At 35.8% G+C, this 22820-nt stretch overlaps 2 protein-coding genes across 9 annotated transcripts in view; one reads left to right on the forward strand and one right to left on the reverse strand.

The window, feature by feature from the left end:
* The window catches only part of LOC143174630 (uncharacterized), a 58020-nt gene that overhangs the window by 31878 nt on the left and 3322 nt on the right, over positions 1 to 22820 (forward strand). The gene's annotated exons all lie outside the window — the stretch shown is intronic.
* Positions 1 to 22820, reverse strand: part of AGO1 (protein argonaute-1) — a 134794-nt gene that overhangs the window by 15679 nt on the left and 96295 nt on the right. For 5 of the 6 annotated variants that reach the window (XM_076368526.1, XM_076368521.1, XM_076368520.1 and 2 more), the window contains 5 exons: positions 9751 to 10031; positions 9366 to 9672; positions 9040 to 9262; positions 8435 to 8582; positions 6598 to 6861 (listed from right to left, as the gene is read on the reverse strand). In XM_076368526.1, the coding sequence (XP_076224641.1) occupies positions 6598 to 6861; positions 8435 to 8582; positions 9040 to 9262; positions 9366 to 9672; positions 9751 to 10031 (1223 nt within the window). The remainder of the gene's footprint in view (positions 1 to 6597; positions 6862 to 8434; positions 8583 to 9039; positions 9263 to 9365; positions 9673 to 9750; positions 10032 to 22820) is intronic. The other variant, XM_076368528.1, reaches the window with a different exon arrangement.

Consider the following 22820-nt stretch of genomic DNA (forward strand, 5'->3'; position numbering starts at 1 on the left):
CTGTCTATTATGAAAGTCATCGGTGACACTGAGTGTGGTTGTCCGTTTATATCAAGACTGGTTTCTCAATCGTAATTGTCAGTCCGATTTTACTTAGTCAAAATTAATATAAAATACATGAGACAAAAATTGTGGCATATACAACAAATTTAGTTAATGCTCTTAATGCAATAAATATGAATCCTCCCAACAGTATTAAACAGCCTGCTCGAGAAAATGGCATTAGCCAGTCAGGTATTATATGAATATTATATATGCACAGAAATTGTATCCTTATTACTTGTCCCTTCGTCGAGAGCTTCGTGAAACAGATTATGAAGAATAAGTAAATTTCTATGAGTACAGTCTAAACGAAGATTAAAACTGATAAACGACTTTTTAATAATGTGTTATGTACTGTTGGTAACAATGCCGACCCGTAATGAATGACGAGAAGTTCGTCCTATATTATTGAATTTGTTTTAAAAGCTGATATTATGTCATGAAGTCAATATTTATGTAGGACTATTTAAGAAATTATGTATAACAATTACCAGATTTTCAAAATGACATTAACCAGCAAATTTATTTACATAAACATATTTGACTTCGTAAACGCTAATAACTTTTCTGTTTGATGCTTTTTCTCTATTTTCGATACTAACGTTAATATTTAGTCGTTCTGTTTTACGTAACTCACCCTGTGTATATATGTATACACACACAGACCCACACATATACACATACACACACGTCACTAACTACCACAGTATTGTTTAAAGTTGAATAAATAAACAAGGTAGATGCACCAGTGTTTTACACAATCCATGCAATCACCGCTTCCTTATTTGTTTTATAGAAGCAACGAAAATATTTTTAATAAAACAAAATAAGTCGAATTTTTATGACAATTATGATAGTAAATGCAACTTAAGATAATTGAATAAATTTTATTACTGCATGGAATGAACTGGCATCGTCAGGGAATAGCAGGCGATATTGGACTGTGAAAGTAATGCAAATTGTATTAACCCTCGTCCAGAAAACACTGACTCCATTTGAACCTATCCCAACGAACTACACATGTTTATCAATGCAGTTTGACACTGTATAAGATGATTGTGAGAGGAATCTTATTAATATATTATGAAAATTTACCGGTACATATACGATCGTATATACTGAAAATAATGATTATATGTAGAAGTGGATATTCTTATTACGTGGGATTAGAGCAACAATATTTCAAATACTGTTTTGCATATTCAATGGTGAATGTAGAATTTTCAGATTTTTTCTAAAACTCTTTTATAAAATATACTGTTAAATTATACATTTTATTTAATTTCACCTGTTACGATCTTAAATATTTTTTATATTTTATGTTTATAAATTGTAAGTAAGAAAAAAAGGAAAAAGAATTCAATCTTCCACTTATGAGAATTATTGTTCACGTTATCTTTTACCATCATATGTTCAATATACTTATACAGAAGGTGTAATGTTAAATTTTATTTGCTATACACAAATTCAATTTTGAATAACATATTTCTGTATGTAAAAATGTATTTTATATACTGAACAATATTTTAATAAGAATTTACTGTGTTATAGAATATTATGAAAACCAATAACTAATATAATCCAGACTTAAATCTGGGTTATTAAATGTGGTTTAACTATCAGTCATGCACAATATTATTAGAGTTAAATTTTAAATGTAAATCTATTATATGTTTCAGTATAATCATTTTCACTTCACTCAAAGTGATCATGATCGTTATAATTACAAAGATATAAACTACAGACATACATTTCCAGGAATATATTGCATCTCATTTAATTTTGATTATATTATACTATAACATATTTACTATTACATCCTGTAGATGTAGTACAGAATGGCTTATGCGTGAAATATTTAAGTTATAATTAATTCCATGAGAATCAATGATTATATTTTGTTTAAAAACATATGAAAGATATATACTTGCAACTTGTAAATGTACATATTCTTTAATTCCAATATATTATTACTGCTCTTTTAAGAAAAGTAAAATACTCTGATATGACACAATTAAATACTAATATACAGAACAAGTATGTTACAGTCTAATTTCTACAAAATTAAGTAAGTTAGAAAGAGCAAATTTGTTACATGTAGGATATTCAAAATATCCTTTGTATCTCTTCTGATATTTTGAGAAGTTCACAAAGTTGCAGGATTACAAGGAAATTAATCGAAATAGTTGTGTATGTTAACCCTCAGGATACTATAATAAATCATGAATTCAAACGTAACAATTAATTATCAATTGTCAAGAAATATATATTTAAAACATATTCTACAAATATATATGATATATGTAATGCACAAAATAAAAGTTGTTTATTTACATTTTGTTGAGAAAAGTTTAGAATTTCTTCACTCATACCATGCGACTCTATCAGAATTTAATGTTCAATTATTAAAGTAAGTAAATAATTGCAATAAGAATTGGAGATTTATGAGACCTTCTGTGGAAGTTGCTCATGTTTGAACGTTTATAGCAGTTAAGAGTTAAAATATCAATTATTACAAATAAAAGAATCACATAAATGATAAACTAATAAAAAAAGAATACGTATGGATCAAACATGACTCTTCATGGAGCTCTGCAAGATTGCTGAACCGTCGAGATTGCAGGGATTAATATGTTTTAATTTCATCCACATTAAAAAATTAAAATTATTACCAAAATAACGTTGAAAAACTGCAGTGTTAAGACATGATGCAATTTTTAAGCAACATGTTACGAAAAACTTTTGTACTTTTCTCATCTTTAAAATTTGGTTACTTGTCCACTGTTTTTTACTAACATATAAAATTTCGTTCTCATTCTAATCCAGAGAAAGTATAATGAACCATCAATTGAAATAAAAAAATAATAGTACTTTATATATTTTATCCTATCTACTGCATGATAAACTGGTATATAAATTATTTCAATAATATATACATTTCTTGAAAATCAATATTAAACGACACGAATATGCAATGAAATTTATATCTTTTATTCCTCTCTTAAAAGTGTTCAAAGTTGTTATATTTGCTAACAAACATACACTCACACTTAATCCATTAAAAATGAGTATGTGGTTTTGCATACAAGTAATCTAAATAACCTTCGTATTACCTACATAAATTTGTAAATAAAAGTGAAATGTTATTAAAAATTTGTCTTCACTAAATCATATAAATTCAAAAGTCAGCAGAATTTTTGTACCTTATTTCATTTTATGGATAGTAAATTATAATACATTTAACTTTACACCCTGTGTTAGTATATTTTAGGATGTGTTCAAACGAAATTATATTATGCCATCTGAGGGTTAATGAGAATTCTAATCTTTTCTTTTTTAATTTTTACTCATAGGTAACTGCCATACATTAGTTCATTTATTAATTTAACTTAAAAAAAGTAAGTTAAATGTTCATTACATTAACAGTCCAAATATCAAAATCAACCAGGTCTAGAACCCATACATTCATTTGGTAACTTTATACTTTACAGATTTCTTTGAGCGCATTTCAAATATAAAAAGTTAAGGTCAAATGTATTATTGTTTTGGGAAAGATTGCAGTATTTCCATTCTATTTTATGTTTTTAAAAATCTTATTTTTGGATAAAAAAAATGTAAGTTAATTTTTATGTTAGATTGAATCAAATATACGAAAATACAGGACTTATATTTCTTTTTAAGAAACTACATTCAAGTTTCATATTTTTCTTGTCTAAAGAAATATTTTGCAAACACTTTTCATGGTTTCAGTAAATGCATACTTATCCACTTGAGCATGGTATCATGTAGACTTCTGCTAAGGAAAGCTCCAGATATCAATCTTCAGGACAAACCATTACATGTCCATTCGTTGTATTTACTATGGAAGTAGTGTTCTCCTTATTCAAGAAATTATGTCCATCATGTAAAGAAAGAATAGCAATATTTTGTATGTCTTGACTTTTGAGTGTTTTTTCCTTTGTTCTTAATTATATTTATCTTCTTTAATTATGCTATTTTCTAAGTAGTACTGACATTGCACTAACATACATATTGATTTCTGACTGTGATATTTCAAACAACATTGTAGATTTTCAATATTTAGTATATACAATATTATAAACAATCTCTAATGACATATTGTTTTCCGTTATAGAAAAGAAAAATATGTACGGAGAGAGAATAATTTAGATATTGTTATTATATAAGCTGATGAACTATGTGTAGCAGACATTTTAACGAGAGATTCTACAAACAAAAATAAGATGAAAATTTGGAGTGCCGAAACTATGATTTCGGTTTCATTTTCAGATTTGTGTTATATTATTGTAAGGTGCGTCACTATTCAAGCAATGAAACTTTATTGAAGTTACCAAAACAACTACGCCCTCGCCGATTTGGATAATTTGTGGATATGTTGTAGAAATCAACATTTTGAACAACTTTTTCCAATACGTATAACTAGCGGCCACGCTCAGTTTTTTAGATATTTACGAAAACAGGTCGATTGTATCGCAAAGAATTTTCCGTCTGTAGTAATAAGGTAAATGTACCAATAGTTATTGGTAGTTAGCCAGTTAACGTTATGTAAATATAAATGTATAATATTCTATATAAATTGGTACATATGTTACATTAATGTTATATTTGTGTTCAGGCCTCATGTTTATGAATTAATAGAGTGGGCAACAGAGCCCCCCCCCCCCCCCCCCCATCCAACACAGGCTCCACTAATACCAATCGCAACTATCTGAACGAAATTCGCTTCTATGCTTTCTAAAAAAAACTGATTTTAAGTGGAACATCTTATAGATATTGAGGCTATATTTGGCAGTACTATTAAATATCGGTCTTAGCATGCTTTCAGATTTTCAGCCATTCTGATTTGTCTCAATATACTTAGAAAAAAGTTGTTCCAAATTTCTACAACGTATCTCAAAATCATACAAATCGATAAGCAGATAGCTTTTCGATAGGTTAAGCGAAATTTTTGATCGTTAATAATTTGCAACTGAAGCCGAAACCGTAATTTCGACCGTTTTGATTTTCATCTTATTTTATCTTATAGAATCACACTTTAAAGGACGTACTACAGATAATCGGACACGGTGCATCCAGAGTAAGTTTAGAAGAGTAGTACAGTAGAGCATGGTTTTTCCAAGACTCATCTACATACTTTCTTCTTCCATTATTCAACGACGCCTTATCTCAATAGGCAAGGATAGAAAATGAATTGTACAATGAAAAGAAAAAAAAACAGACACACATCAATAGGATCCCACAACTGAAAAAATTAAACATGCGATAATGAAAATTCTTATGGTAATTTTTGTCTTACTTTTATAATTCTAATATAAACGGATAGTTAAAATTCTTCTGATTAAAATGAGTCCAAATATGGCGTAAATCGCACTAATTATGTAAATTTAACCGTGTTTTATTACACAACCCATTCAAGCATAGATATATAAATTCTTCTTGTTATATTTTTAACTAAATTCATGGTAAAAGGAGATACAAATAATAATTTGTTAAAGCATAAAATTTTAGACATTTGTGCAATTATATATCCAAAATTGATATCCATTAATTCATGCTTCTGTAACTTAGTGAGCAATAATTTGTTTACAGAAAGGCCAATAGTGATTTCTAAAATGTCTTGATCTAAATAGATTACTTATCAATCTAAATACAGTCCATGTGTATTTAATAATCCTAAATGGAATGTATACATGTGCAATCAGTCAACTGTGGAAGTTATAGATAAGCCACAATGTCTTAATATGTGGTATATTTATATTACATTACATTAATTGGTTCGATTACGTTTTACTTTTTTAAAGATCTGTTTGTTCCTTGTTTCATCCACATTACTCCATATCGCTATTATTTCCATGAGAAATTCCTTGAAACAATAGACACTGATTTTATTGTTTGGTTCGAACTATTATGATATTTTTTAGATGTTACTAAGATTTAATTTCTTTTGTATTTTCTCAATCGGAAATTACGAAATCAATCAACACGGTCAATCTTTCTTGACATCTATAATGAAATTAAACACTTACTGTTACAGTATTTAGTCAAACCTCTGACCTTATCATGACCTAAATTCAGTTGTTGAACTGTCAAAATAAGTAAATGAATGAATACAGTAGATAAATATAGACATATGATGGTTTCGTTGTGTTTTCCAGTTTCAAAACGATGCTTCTGAAGAAAGTCAACTATGAAAGTGTTTTTATGTTTTTATTAATTTAGGAAATTAATTAAAATCAGCCGAATAAAATTATTGAATTTAAGCTATAAAGTCGCTTAAGATTGATACTATTTAAAGTTTTCTAACAATAAAGTATCCGAACGAGACATTATAGAATTTGTCCCAAAAAATACAAGAAATATTGATAAAAACGACAGAATGGTCTAAAAGTTAAAATGACATAAATCAAATTCTGTTATCACAGTAATATATAGTGAGATATCGAAAAGAAACATATCCCTTCCAAAAATAATACAAAAGCCTCTGCAAATGTGGGATTTGGCTAGACCTGACTGATTCAGTTGGAAGTCTCTCACCTGTCCACTGAGGGAACTTACGCGCCCTCCATACTGTAGCTTGGGCGGGGCTAAAATGCGGCCTCTGACTTCCACCATACTGTTTGATATCGCTAGACCAAATTCTTGAACGTATGCATCATTATTGAAGTCAGCTCTTTTAACCAAATTATTTATTTCTCGTTCACGATCAGGGGCAGAACGGGCTGTCGCTTTTATCATAGTAGACGTCTGCATATCGGTCAATTTCTTGATGCAACGTTGTCCAGCAACAATGTTACAGACCTAATACATTCATAGTTAAATATTATATGCATACTTACTCAGGAACAATAAATATTAAGGTTCCTCTGTTTACATATCATTGTAACAGGATATACCAGATAAAATAAAAATATGTATATAATATAATTATAAGAAATTATTTTTAAGAAGTTCATTTTTTTCTACACAAACAACATTTTTAAGATAAAACGAACGTTCTTTATTTCTAAAGTTTGTTTTTGTTTAAAATGGCCATTATTTAGTATTATTATGTCCTTATATTTCTTCCAAGATTCTTCCGCGGGCAGAAGAAGAAAATGAAACGTGGTATTTTTGAGGTAATATTCTAATGTGACTGGTGAAAAAGAAGGTTCATTTTTTTTCTTATTTGATATATCGAAAATATAACTTTTTAAAAATCTGTTTTGAAAATTTCGTACTGATATTCAGGGAAATTACGATGTTAGAAATCCTTTTATATGGTGCAGTCATAATCTATCAGAAACACTCAAGACTTTACGAAAAACACATTTTCCCCGCAACTACACTTTTCACGAATTTATTTTTATATTTTTCTGATTTCTACAACTATTTAGAGTTAAAAAAGAACACAGGAAACGAAACTTTAAGTTCAAAGCACTGCTAAAAAATGACGATTTTCTCGATTTTTTCCATTTTTTTACTTTTCAACATATTTCTTTCTTTTTGGTAGCTGCGATATCCACCTTTATATATTGTTGAAGAATCTTTCCTTTCCTTACTCTTCTTTATTACACCGAACCTTGACGTGCTGTGTGGCAGTAATTTTTAAATATTATTTGACGAAAATATGTATAATCAGTCTTCAAAGATACGTGAATATAATGACGTTAAGCGTACGTTAATAACTTTTACCGAATGTTTATATAAGTAATTCGTAAGAAAGCGTAAGAAGACACCTGTCACGCTAGAATACCCCCTCAATAGAAAGAATTAAAAGGAAATTCTGATAGCATCACATTTTTGTTCACTAAAAGTGTTAAGTTAATTGCTAAGTTTCACCATATCTCAAACGACACGGTCTTCGTGATTGTCTTAAGCAGTGGTGACGAACTTCTTCCTCGTCGTGGACCGCATAAACTGCTAACTCAGTCAGCCTATTCACCCACCGTGAGTAGTTGGCCTCAGTTATGTTCAGGATCAGGGAAATGTAGGAAATGAAACTGTGGGTATAAATTATGGAGTTTCGACAATTTATGTTATAAAGTGTAGAAATCAAATAAATATGGAAGGGGTCGCTTTAAGGGTGAAACAAATAGGGATACTGGGCAGGTGTGGCCTGCGACAGTTCGTCACCCCTGGTCTTAAGGCTCATTAGTAGTAAATTCATAACTACTTGTCTACCATCTTTAGGCACACTATACCATTAACTCTTTAATTTATTATGGTAATATTTCTTGTAATCATTCTTCAAAAGTAAAAGTTTGAGAAACCAGATTATGAATTTTAGTGGAAAACGATCCTTATTAACTAATAAGATAGTACAGATTTCTTTAAATGTTCAACTTGATATGACCCCTTAATCACTGGTAAAAAAGGTATATATTCAACAAACCTCAAGTGGTAGGTATGTGTGTTTATGTTCTTGTCCGACTTGTAGACAAGGAAGATGCGGGTAGCGTAATTTTATTTTGTACTTGTCTAAAAAGTATTTTGCAACAGTACATTCAACTGTTTGTCCATTTTCCAATTGTAGAGGAAATCTAAAATTTGTAAGTAACATCATACGTTTTATGCACATTATTAAAATAATCTTTACACACGCGCGCGCATATACATATGAATATGAATATGTATGTGTATGTGTATGTGTATGTGTATGCGTATGCGTATGCGTATGCGTATGCGTATGCGTATGCGTATGCGTATGCGTATGCGTATGCGTATGCGTATGCGTATGCGTATGCGTATGCGTATGCGTATGCGTATGCGTATGCGTATGCGTATGCGTATGCGTATGCGTATGCGTATGCGTATGCGTATGCGTATGCGTATGCGTATGCGTATGCGTATGCGTATGCGTATGCGTATGCGTATGCGTATGCGTATGCGTATGCGTATGCGTATGCGTATGCGTGTGCGTATGCGTATGCGTGTGCGTATGTGTATGTGTGTATGTATGTCTATATGTAAATGTAATATGTATATGTATATACTTACGACTGCATTTGTGCAGGTTTGCGCGTGACATTACACACTCGGTATTTCCGTCTCATTGTTCCACAGTGTGTAATTTCAATTTTAAGTCCTTTAATTTCTTTCGTGAATTTAACTCGTTGGGAATCCGTAAGAGGCTTTTTTTGTTCGTTTATGTCTCGAATATCTAATACTTCACACATAAATTCTATGACTGGTTGTGCTTTGTAAAATGCAGTTGCAGATACTAGAATATAAATGATGCGTAAGAAAAGCATTTAACATAGTAGTATAATATCGAGTAGTAGACATACAAATAAAATATTTCACGTAAAATAATACATATATACCATCAATATTCAGCATCATTTTCCATTGTGATGGTCTAACAGACTGATGGAAACCAAACCAGACTTCTCTACCACCTCCTAGTGGATGATAATAACCATCTGGTGTACTGAAAAATGATCTACCTACTGGAGTATACGTCATAGATGGTAAATGCCTCATTACAACATCTAAAGCAAGGATAGCATCGTATGGAATTTGTCTTGTACGCCCTTCTAGAGCTTCTTCCAAAGCAAATAATGAAACTTGAGCCAGCCATTTTATAAATACTTTAAAAACTCTGTCTTTACCCTCGCCAGGTAGTGTAACCTGTAAAAATAATATTTATTAGGAAATGAATATTGATAAATCATTAAATAGAGAAATTTCTTCAAATGTTATAAATACCTCTAATTCTACTTTGTCATTACCAATAAGTATGGGATCTCTTGTATATAAATTATTTCTCCCATCAAACACAGGCTTAAGAGTTCCAAATAGTTTACTATTTGCATGAACCATTGTTTCTATAATTTCTCTATTAACTTTACGAGGACATTTATCAGGTTGAATATTAATATCGTAATGATGTACGTAACCACGTGGCATAGTAATTTGGAAGTGATTGGCCCTTAAATTGATTGGTCTGCCTTCACGTCCTATATCTGGTCTCCGAGGACATGAAAACACTGTAAAAAAATATTTGTTAAATTAATCTCCGATTTTTAAAAATTTTCATAATCTTGTGCCGCATAAAAAGTTAAGAATTTCTCTAATACATTTTAAACCTGTCGCAAACAGAAAGAATTAGAGATTTTTGAAGTACCCGAAAGTTTCGAGGTCTCTTTTCGTAACCTGCTTCTGTAAGATTGTGATCTATACGCTGTAGAGATTTGTAAGCTATAATCGTGGCATCGAATGCTTGATTCTTTAAATGTTTTCCAAAACTACATTCTAAGACTCAGGTGCAGTTCCGAATTTTCGGTAACCCCAAATATTTCCGAGAACACACATCTAAAACTAATAAGAATACATCAGCAGGTTGTCGCTTTACTTTCGACAGACACAACCACGTTTGAAAAGACAACACTGTGGAACAAATTTTGACCTATGTTAGTTTTCGCAATATCCACTATGTGATTCTTATAGTGTTCCTTACCCTAAATACGAATTCGAAAATCAAATTGCTGGGTCAGGTCCAATTTTCGAAAAAACTGGGGTTGTGAAATGACCAGTCTCTAAATCTGATTAGAAACTCTGTGTTTCCTTTCGGTCAGTTTATTTTATATCAATTCCTATATTACTCGATTAATCAGTTTTCAATTTTTGTTTTCCCTTTTGTTTCCAGCAAGAAAAATTTATCATCGAACTTGTTTACCTTTATTTTGTGGTCAATTATTTAACTGATTATGGTAGGGGTAATTATATACGAAGTGCTAGTACGGTTAGTGTTGCAAATCAGGTTTATGTGCGGGCTATTTTATAGTTCGCAAGTCTTTTCATTGTAAGCTGTTTCCAAGTTTTTTTTTTTAGTTGGACAGCTGACAAGTTGTATGGTCGTGTTGAAAGAACAACAAATTGCCCGAATCACAGAACCATTGTTCTCAGGCTCTGTATTAGAAATCGTTCTAATACGGAAATGTATATTTCGTGAATGTAATGAGACCCGACTGAATTGTAAAATTGTGTTAATAATATCACAAACAAACTACGTTAAAAATATGTATTTAATGAAACAAGTAAACATATAACATTTATACAGAAGTAAATATTTTAATAAATATGATTCTCCACGGGTGCACATCTATAGCACCAGTGGGATACTAACGATAAATCTTTTAAACTATGACTACTTAAATAGTAGTCTTATTTTGTCCGTATTTGGTGCGACCGTTTAAAAAATTCGAGATCGCCCGAATCTGCGTGCGATTTCTCGAATTCCAATTTCAACATCTCTATACACTAAAATTGTACCTTGTTTTTGCTCATTAAGATAGGTATTTTCCGCGTGGCATGATGTGAATTAAATGAAGAAAAAAGAAAAAAAAGCACTTTACGGTTAGTTATAGTTTCACAACAGAAAATCATGGAAGGCATTAAGAACTGAAGGTGGTGCTATAGTTTTGCACCAATAGCAAATATTTTTCTGATTATGTTACAATATATATACGTAAGGGTAGTGCTATAGTTATGCTCCACGATGTATTAAGCTTGTAAGAACTAGGAGCTAGTAGGTATAATAGAACATGGTGAAGGTAGGACGCGGTGTCGTCAGAGGGCGTTAATGTACTCCAAATTTTTTCGTAATTTAAACACTTAAATTTTGCACTTCATTTATGAATTATCAGGTCATGTTTATTCATTAATGATAGTCTCTTCCTGCGATAATTAGGATTGTAAATAAATATCAATAAACTGATAAATATAGTGTAGAATATATGTTTATTTTTATAAATAAATACTATAATTGTTATACATAATAAAAATTATTTTTATGCTCAACATTTAATATTGTATTAAGAAGGTATATTATTATCATTTTAAAGTCATATTATTACAATTCATATTATTTCAAAAATTTCGGTTAAATTTAAAGATATGACTTTTAGCCAGGATTTCGGCATTTTAGACCACTGCGCGCGCAATCATAAAGGAAAGATCTCTGTAACATGTAAAGAAACTGAAATCCCACGGCTAGTCTTGATAATTATGGTTGGACTACACCGTAAACTAAAGCGGAAACTCTCGTGTAAAATGAAATAAACGATTGTGTTTTACTTTTACTGTGATTATCGATTAGTACAATAGAATAGAGAAGAACGCCGTGTAGTTATATATGTATATATATATTTGTACTAACCAACCCACTTTTCGTAGAAATATGACAGAAGTGCATACTTTGATCATCATTTACAAGCATCATTTAATGATACGCAATATTCAAAATTTATATAGACTGACCCAGCAATTTGGTTTTCGGATTCGTATTTAGGATAAGGAACTTTATAAGAATCACATAGTAGTTATTGCGAGACGCAAAACAAGTTCAAATTTGTTCCACAGTGTAATATATCACAATTCATTAGATTAATCCAAATACAAAAGTACTCGGAACCAAGTAACTATAGTCGGTCACAGTATGATGAAATTAACTTGTGCTGAATAACTGTTAATTAAACATTTATACGTATGTAGGAATGGAAACGTGCTGCGACACAGGCCACGACCGCCCGCAATTTAAGGATCTGTCGATCGGTCGAGACAGAATGTTATCGTTTAGTTCTCAAGGTACGAATGGACGACTGGTTGTGAGTGTAGCTAGTGTCGTTTTACGGTGGGGTAGCACCGATATGTTTGTGGAAAGCGTGATTGTAGACAGGGTGATCTTGAGTGGATGAAGACGTGCAAGGAAAAAATGTTTAGAACCGAGCGACTGGGCCGTGAGAACGACATGATTTGGAAAGTGTATACGTGACTTCGAGAATGCTATCTTTGGATGCAAGGGACATGTGGAAGAAAGAAAGAGTGATTGAGGCGAACGTTAAAAGTGTATGGAAGTTCAGCGGCAGGGCAGCAGTAATATAGTATGACAGAAGAGAGTACGACCGGATAAGCGAAGAGGGTATAAGCGAGGGGTTAGTGCGAGCGACCTATCGAAATATCTTCTTTTACTATTAGCCATTTAATTTCAAACAACTGTTCTCCCGTATTTGGTAAACACGCGAGTTATTACGATTCCCACACAGTCGCATACTACATATATTTTCAATAAATATTATTTTGATTTCTTTAATTTTACAACAAGAACTTTTTTGGAATTTTGTAAGATCACGTCGATTAATGTAACGAAAGCTGTATTTAGTATTTAGTATATTTAGTATTTAGTGTTAGTTCAAATTTTATAAAATTCTTAAGGAGGAAAATATCGCCGATTAAGTTACTACGAAATGTTATTCAGAATCGTATCCTTAAACGGTAATTCCAGTCTAAAGAGCTCAAAAAAGGTAATCCTTTAGGATTTTTTTCTGGTAAACCAAAGAAGATGATTACCTGGGGTTTTTCAGCATTCGATTACGTACATTTTGAACGAATAGAATATTATTTAATATCACATTATAGTCAAATATTGATGATCCTAAAAATATTCACCTAAAACGGTGAAGTTTCTAGCAGTTTAACTGTAAATCTGTAGAAGAAAAAAAAATTAATATATTTTTAACGTGCATGAAATTCCCGCGGCACTGAACTTGACATTAAACATACCGCGACTAGTCAATTAATCGGTTTTAAAGTTTCGTTTAAAATTCTGCGTTCTCTTTCGATCATTTAACTTCATACTGATTGCTATATGGTCCGAATAGGTAGGTTTTCAATTTTTGTTTTCCTTCTCTTTTTGTTTTCAATAAAAGTTTATCGTCCAACTTGTTTACCTTCATTTTATACTCACTTATTTGTCTGGCTACAGTAAGAATAATAGGTATATAGGAAGTATTGTACATTTAGTGTTAAAAATGTAAGAAAAATTATCTTTTAATCATTTTTTCACAATGTTACCTCGTTTAAAAATTAGTGAATGTAGTAAACCTCAAGATACTGGAGATTTAGTACCTGTGGAAAAGTATGGTTTTCGATTAAAAGGAAATCCTTCAAATCGGTCGATTAGTTTTTGAGATATAGGTATAGTTTGAAATAGTGTTTTGGGAAATAACGTCGCTAGTTTTTAAAGTTTCGTAATTTTCTTTTTCTTGGTCTCCTTTATATTTCTTAGCCGCGATTCCATACGTTTTTCTACATGACCCAGACATTCTTTTTTCTTCGATACAAAATCAAATTATTCTAATGTCACTGCAAATAAATTTGAACTTGGCTGTCAGAAAATTACGACTCCAATAACATAAACGTTTTATAACTTTGACAATTCTATGAATTTTAACTTAAGATTTTGTAGAGACATTCCCTCAAGGTTAAACTATAAAATTCTGTAAAAACAAAAAATCGATTTTTTACTAAAAAAGAAAGGAACTCCCCCCTTAATTAGTGGATACTTCATAATACCTCATGGGTACTATTAAGTAATTCTCAAATATTTCAAAGAGAAGAGAAACTTTGGCCACACCATTTCTATAATACATAAACGGTGTAAATGGGAAAATATAATGGTGGAAATGGATCTTTCCTGAATATCACCGGTTTTTATTAAATCAACAGTGATTTGAGAAACATTATTACATGGTAGTTCGACGAACATTCTCGTTTGGTTGAATCAACTACTATTGTTGCCGGTCGCTAATGACAGCGTCTGTCTCTGTGCAGCACTAGTGACAATTCAAGTGTCGGTCATTGGTGACCCGGCAGCAATCAGCGCGTTAAAGCATTAATAATATTGTTGCGATACATCGAATTAACGAGGTTGCGATGTATCGAACTCGTCCCTCTAGCACGCACGGCTGAACCAACCCTTAGGATCTGAAGGGGGTTGAAATAAACTGGTCGCTAAGGAGTTGGTCAGAGTAAACGAAGACAAACGAGTAGTCTTTGAGCGAACGTTGACGTGAATAGACGTGTTGAGCTATAGACTACATTCTGTAATATTTGTATGAAATTGTAAATATTAGTGTAAATAAGAACATTGTAAATAAACATGTCGCGGGCGAGCACCCCAGGACCCGCCCAGCGCAACACTGGTGTCAGAAGTGGGATTCGCAGCCGCCCGAGTCCCACGGAAGATGTTCCTTCGTCATTGGAGAATATGTTTGAAGCTCTCCAACGAAGTTTAAGCGAACAACTTAACAACCAACAGCGATCCTTCGCAGATCAGATGGAGAAATGGCGGGTCCTATCTGAAGAGAGGGAAGCTTCTTGTAGGACGGCCCTAGTAGCCCGTGAAGCCGCCTTAGAAGGAAGGATCGCAGCGATGGAAGCGAACCAACAGGTTATCACTTCCAATTTAGAGACTTTAGCACAGAGGATCATAACGGTGACCTCGTCTGTAAGTCGCGACTCCGTAACGGCTGACCCGTTCGGACTCGCGGCTCCGTCTCAGCCAGCTGTGCAGTCGACTCCTCCTGTCGAAGGCAACAACGGGCCTCGCGGCATACCGGATCTGGGATATGTCGTGAGACCACCCGTTTTCGATGGAAGAAATGGGTGGAATGAGTAACACCTTCAATTTGAGGCTGTGGCTGCAGCGAACAGGTGGGATGAACCAAGGAAGGCGTTGGCCTTGGTTTCATCGCTGGAGGGTTCGGCTCGTAGTGTACTCACTTCCCTTCCCGCTGGTAGTTTACAGAATTACACCGCGATCGTTTCGGCACTGGAGTTCCGTTATGGAACGAAAAATTTAACGAATTTAAATTTCGTTTTATTCCAAAATTACAAACAGCGGAAAGGAGAGTCCATTTCCGATTTGGCCAGGGAGATAGAAAGGTTGGCGCAGGCCGCCTTTTGTGAATGCCCTGCCGAGATCAGGGACAAACTGGCGGCCTCCCAGTTCGTGTCAGCTCTGGCCAATGAAGACATGAAAAGAGCGTTAAGACTCGGCGGGTTTGCATCTCTCAGGGCTGCCGTTATTCGTGCCCTGGAGATCGAAGCCGTTGAGAGCACTTCAGAGGTCACCGCTGATGAAGTGCGGGTACTAAAATCTGTGCCCCGTGTTTTTGAGTGCAATGCGGCTCGAGAAGGTACCTCGCAGGATGATCGACCGGACATGACGTACAGAAGTCGGACCAGGTGGCAAGGTTCCTCGAAGAGGCCCGAGAAACAGAAGGAGTGCTGGGTCTGCGGGAAGAGCGGACACTTTCAACGGGATTGCCGGATGGGAAAAACAGAGAAACCGAAGAAGGGAAACGGGAAAAGGTCGGAGTAATGGGGGAGCCTCCGACTTCAAGTTCTCCTACCCCCGTCGTCCGAAGAGTGAACCCTCAGGAGAAGATGAGCATCGAGGGATTCATCAATGGAAGAAAATGCAAGATCATCATTGATACCGGATCCTATGTAAATCTGTTATCAGCAAACAAGTTCGGTCCCAGGGAAACACTTAACGCGGCGGGTGTAGGAAGCGTGAGAGTCTTCTCGGTTTCGGGAGAAAATCTGAAAATTTTCGGAAAAGAGCGATTCCCTCTGAAAATTGGAAACTTCCAGACGGAAGAAGAATTTTTACTTATACACATGAAAGAAGAATGCATTTTGGGAAGCAACTTCCTCCAAAAGCATGCGAGTAAAATTGACTTCGCCTCGGGTACGCTATCTATTAATGGAGAGGAGCTGTTCCTGCAAGAAAAATCACAAGAGGAGGCGGTCGTACCTGTACATCTGCAGGACTTGTACTCCCGTTGTTCCGGACAACTTACTGAAGAAGAAAGGAAGAGGTTTCGCCGACTATTACAAGAATTTCAAGACGTTTTTGCCGAAAACCCCGAGCAAGTGGGAAAGTGTGAGGTCGTGCGGCACAGGATCAACACGGGAGATCACGCTCCGATCAAGCAGGCACCACGACGTTTACCGTTCTGTCGCCGTGCCGAAGTTGACGAATTATTGGCGAAGATGCAGAAGCAAGGGGTGATAGAAGAGTCGAAAAGCCCCTGGTCTTCGCCAATTGTCCTTGTAAAGAAAAAGGATGGAATTACCCGTTTTTGTGTCGATTACCGCCGACTTAATGAAATCTCCAAGAAGGACTCCTATCCGCTGCCCAGGATCGAAGACACCTTGGACGCCCTTTCTGGATCTTCTTGGTTCTCAACAATTGATCTCCAAAGTGGATATTGGCAGATTCCTGTCGATAAAAGGGATCGTGAGAAGACCGCATTTTGCACAGGCTCTGGATTGTGGCAATTCAAAGTGATGCCATTTGGACTGTGTAATGCTCCAGCTACCTTCGAAAGACTCATGGAAACTGTTCTCGCTGATCTGACTTGGAAGATTTGTCTAGTGTACTTGGACGATATAATTGTCTATGGACGAACCTTCGAAGAGGAAGTACAACGCTTAAAAGAGGTGTTCACCCGCCTGCGCGAAGTAAAGCTTTTGATGAACCCGAAGAAATTTAGCTTCTTCCGCAACGAAGTGGCATACCTGGGACATGTCGTATCCAGTCAAGGAGTTAAAACGGATCCGGAGAAGATTTCTGCGGTACGTGAATGGCCGATTCCCAAGAACAAGACTGAACTACGAAGCTTTCTTGGACTCTGCACGTACTACAGAAAATTCGTGCAGGGCTTTTCGCGTATCGCACGACCGCTACACCGACTGACGGAAGAGAAGATGGACTTCGTATGGACGGAAGAGTGTCAAGAGGCGTTCGAAGCGCTGAAGAGGACATTAGAAGAGACACCTGTTCTGGCGTACCCTCGGATGGACGCGGACTTCGTTTTGGATACCGATGCCTCGAATTTTGCCATCGGAGCAGTCCTGTCACAAATACAAAACGGAGAGGAGAGGGTCATCGCGTATTTCTTCAAGACGCTGGGGAAAGCAGAGAGAAATTATTGTGTGACCCGAAAGGAACTCTTGGCCATAGTCAAGTCCATAGAGCATTTCCATCACTATCTTTATGGACGAAAATTCCTTATCCGCACAGATCATGCAGCTCTGACCTGGCTTCTGAATTTCAAGAATCCAGAAGGTCAAACGGCGCGTTGGATCGAACGATTACAGGAGTACCAATTTGAAATTAAATACAGAGCAGGAAATATACATGGAAATGCGGATAGCCTTTCAAGAAGACCATGTGGGGAACAGTGTAAGCGTTGCTCCCGTTTGGAAGAAAAAGAGAGTGCAAACGAACACTGTCTCCTCAGGACCACATATAGAAACGAGCAGTTAGACGAGTGGAGAAAAGCTCAAGAGGAAGACGATGAAATTGGCTTGGTATTCTTGAAGAAACAAGAAGGAACGAAACCAAGCTGGTCGGAACTTTTGTCTTCCTCGCCGGAAACGAAATACTTGTGGGCAATTTGGGATTCCCTGGAAATCAAGGAAGGTCTCTTGTGCAGGAAATGGGAATCTGCCGATGGGAAACAAGTTTCTTGGCTTCTGGTTGTGCCGAAGAGCAAGGTTGAAGAGGTTTTGAAGCAATGCCACGACGCACCATCAGGTGGCCATTTTGGAATCAAGAAGACGCTGGCCAAAGTTCGTCAAAGATTCTTCTGGTTGGATCACCGGAAAGCCGTCGACGAGTGGTGTCGACGATGTTATACTTGTTCGGCGAAGAAGGGCCCCAAAGAGAGGGGAATGGGGGCCATGAAGGTTTACAATGTCGGGGCACCATTTGAGAGGATCGCGCTCGACATTGTGGGTCCCTTGCCCAGGTCTTCGGCCGGAAACAGGTACGCGCTGGTTGTGGTAGATTATTTTTCGAAGTGGCCGGAGGTGATTGCGCTACCAAACCAGCAGGCGACAACGATTGCAAGAGCGTTGTTGGAACAGGTGATCAGCCGGTATGGAGTGCCGCTAGAGTTGCACTCTGATCAGGGTCGGAGTTTCGAATCTTCCATCTTCAAGGAACTGATGAAGATGCTGGGGATAAAGAAGACGAGGACAACTCCCTTACACCCTCAGTCGGATGGACTCGTAGAGCGGATGATTAGAACTTTGCTGCAGTATCTGTCCCAGTTTGTTTCAGAACATCAGAAAGATTGGGACGAATGGATTCCAACGTTTCTTCTTGCATACCGGACCTCCAGACATAAAACCACAGGATTGACTCCATCTATGGTTTTCATGGGCAGAGAGCTGCGTCTTCCGTTAGACCTGTTGAGAGGGACTTCACCAAGTGCTTTAACGGATGAGAAGACATACGTCGAAGAATACCGAGCAAGACTTGCTGAAACTCACAACTTTGTACGAGAGAGGTTGCGGATATGTAGCAACAAAGCAAAATCATGGTACGATTCCCGTGCACGGCCGATCTCATTTGCCCAAGGAGAGAAGGTCTGGTTGTACAATCCGAAAAGAACAAAAGGGAAATGTCCCAAGTTGCAATTTGACTGGGAAGGACCATACGAGGTTGTTCAACGATTGAATGACCTAATCTATAGGATTGTCCGTTCCCCTAGAAAGAAACTGCGGATTGTACATGTCAATCGGCTTGCTCGCTTCGATTCAAGAACAACGAATTTGAAGAAATCAAAGGACAATGATCGACATTCTTCGCCCAAGAAGAGGACTTGTCGTCGCTGAAGACTAGGGAAAGAATTTTCCTTCTGGCAGCGGAGGCTTTCCTTCGTTTGCGGCCGAACCGGCCAAGGTTGGTATGAGGAAGTGACATTCTCTTAGGAGGGTGTCCCCTCATCTTCTGAGGCTGCATTTCAATAGCGGCGTGCAGCGCCAGGAGTCGGTTCGCGAAAGAGTGGTGTTCGGGAGCCCCAAATAAAGGGTTCAGGAGAAGGTTTCCTTGGGGGAACATCCGAGGGAAGGTTTCTCGACGGCTAGGGGAAATTCACCCGAGAAGCCTGGAGGAAAGAAGACTATAAATACAAGAAAGAAGGACTCAATGTGGAAGGGCGAGGAATGAGTGATCCAGGATTACCCGGAGAAGAATTCTTCGGAGGATCGAGTACCGGCGTCTTGCTCAGGGTTTTTGGTGGTTTTCCCCTGAGACGGAGGACGAATGTCAGGACGTTACTGTCTGAGAGACCACCTAGGTAAAGGAATTAATTTGGTTTTACCTACTCTTCAGGCAGAGGTACCACGTGGTTGCAGGCCGGCTTCACTGACAGAAGGAAGCGACAGAGGTTAGCGTTATCGGACTGAAGACGTTCACAGTCGTCGGACTGAAATTGCCGACAGTGAAGTTTGACGCGGTCGGGACGACCGCTCAACGAAGGAGGAGGGCAATGTTGCGATACATCGAATTAACGAGGTTGCGATGTATCGAACTCGTCCCTCTAGCACGCACGGCTGTACCAACCCTTAGGATCTGAAGGGGGTTGAAATAAACTGGTCGCTAAGGAGTTGGTCAGAGTAAACGAAGACAAACGAGTAGTCTTTGAGCGAACGTTGACGTGAATAGACGTGTTGAGCTATAGACTACATTCTGTAATATTTGTATGAAATTGTAAATATTAGTGTAAATAAGAACATTGTAAATAAACATGTCGCGGGCGAGCACCCCAGGACTCGCCCAGCGCAACAATATATATCGGGTATGACGTAGAATTCCGCTTTCCTTTCTGTATGGTACAGTTGGTGTGCGTATGACACGCATCGCTACAATATACCACCGACTATAAAGAAATTCTGTTTTTCGATTTTCACTTCTTTTACTATGTTCATTGACTAACTCAATTACGAAGTTAAAATGATAATAATTTGAAAAGGGATCAGACTTGGACAAAAAGGCCCAAAGGCGCAGTGCACACCAGATAGAAGGTTTCAGAGGTGGGGACACAGTTGTTCATTCAGTCGAGTATTGTTACTTTGAAGGTAAAGGGGCACCAGTAATTCACCTGGTATCACAAGTTGACCGTTTTTCAGGAAAACGTAAAAAATATGATTTTCCAAAGTAATCATCTTTCAATAAAGGCGCGATAAATATGCTGTGGCTTCCACCGACTCAACTCCGAAACACTTTTTTACCTAGATTAAATTGTTTATTGTAAAAACCAACGATTTATTTCATTGACGTCGATTGTATGTATGCCTCCGTATTGTAATTTCCATAACCTCCTTTTTAAGAAACAGTGTATAATTAACTTTAAGAAATTTCTAAGCTTTTAACATTTTACGACTTAATCTTTCATTACTTCAATTGTTATAGTTCTATATTTAATGAATGTCATGTTTTCGTTATCCGAACCTTAAGGAAGCACACTTAACAGTAAGGTTAACTACTGAATCTTGTCATTCTTGTTATTTCTAGGAGTTGACAGGTTCGGTCAGTTACAGACGTAAATTAATCAAATTTGATAACTAATTACAGTATATCCATTTTACATAAAATTTCGTCAGTAATCTTGGTTAGGTCTCTCTAGTCAGAACTCTCGATTTCGAAATATAATGCATTTTAGAGGTTTACTATTCAGTCAACTATTGACTGAAACTACCGTCAATTATTGACTCAATTTAATGGAGTTTAAATTTGTTAAATAACTACTTACGTGATATTGTTAAAATCAACGAAATATTAAAGTACATTTATTTAGGCACTTATTTTACAGATTATTAAATTACTGAGTTAGAGATGCCTCCTAACAAGGACTTCTTTATAGCAATTATATCATGTGTGTAAAAGCATGGACGATTATGAAAATAACCAAAGACTCTTGGTGTACTGGATTACGAACGGGAAAATATAGTTCCTCATACTGATGAGTCTACCAGACCAAGCAAAATTCAAAACGTTTACTCTGTTCCTGAATTAGATTTTGTATGGAATTAACTTCTTTTCATTTGTATTTGTTCCTTTACTTGTAATTTGTCATAATCATTGCAAATAAACGATATTAAAATAATCATCCTTACAGTTTTTGGTTTTACTATGAGTGGTAAATTATTCACTAGCATACACATATGGTCAGTTACTATAAAGTTTTCTCATTTCCGAGAAAACTTCTGATGCTAGTATTGAATTTTCAGAAATGTCTGTAAAATTTAGATAATATAACTATTTGAAAAAAGTTCACTTTGTTACATAATGTAAGAAGTTCAAATAGTATTTTTACGCATAGAATCTCTTTAATTAATAAAGGAGCAAGCGTTTACTATTATCCACGCAGAGAATTTGTCTTAACCGATCAACTACTGATGCTTTTACCTTAATTGTTATTTAGAAGTAGTAGGAATTCAAAACATTGTAAATAAATAACCATAATATTATATACTGTACTTTATTATACTCTATCGTACCTCTACAGATATAATATATATATACGATAAACTTCAAAACTATTTTTAAAGACAAATATTATATTCGCCTCTCGTGTTAGTGCCGTCGGCCGTAAAAATGCATAGGGGTAAGGGGACTCTTTAACTCACGATGCTGGGACCCCGACGCGCACCAATAATGACAATGTGTTGACAGCCGAACGTAATGAGTGGAAAAATCCCCTTGTCCCTGTGCACTTTTAAGCCAGAAGCCGATGGCACTAACGTGAGAGGTGAATAGTACCTATATCGAACATGTGACGCCAACAGACAGTTTTCTTCTTTTCTTTTTTGTCGTTTTAATTTAGCTTTCGACTTTCAACTCCAATCCATCTTTAAATCGATCTTGCATTTTTGTACATTGTTGTACATTTACTCATATGGTTCCAAGCAGGTTCGTAGTAATATTTCTACTTGATGAATAGATACGAACGAACTAATTCGTACTTTGGTACAGTATTACGTACGACGTCTTCTACTTATAATCTAAATTGATCGAAAAATGCAATCATCTTCAGGTGTAAACGATGTAAACTGAGAATGAAGACAAATATATAATCTAGAGGTAAACGATAACGGTACGAACATTATTACGACGATCAATGCTTATGTGTTAA

Source organism: Nomia melanderi, chromosome 1 (assembly GCF_051020985.1).
Source record: "Nomia melanderi isolate GNS246 chromosome 1, iyNomMela1, whole genome shotgun sequence".
NCBI lineage: Eukaryota > Metazoa > Arthropoda > Insecta > Hymenoptera > Halictidae > Nomia > Nomia melanderi.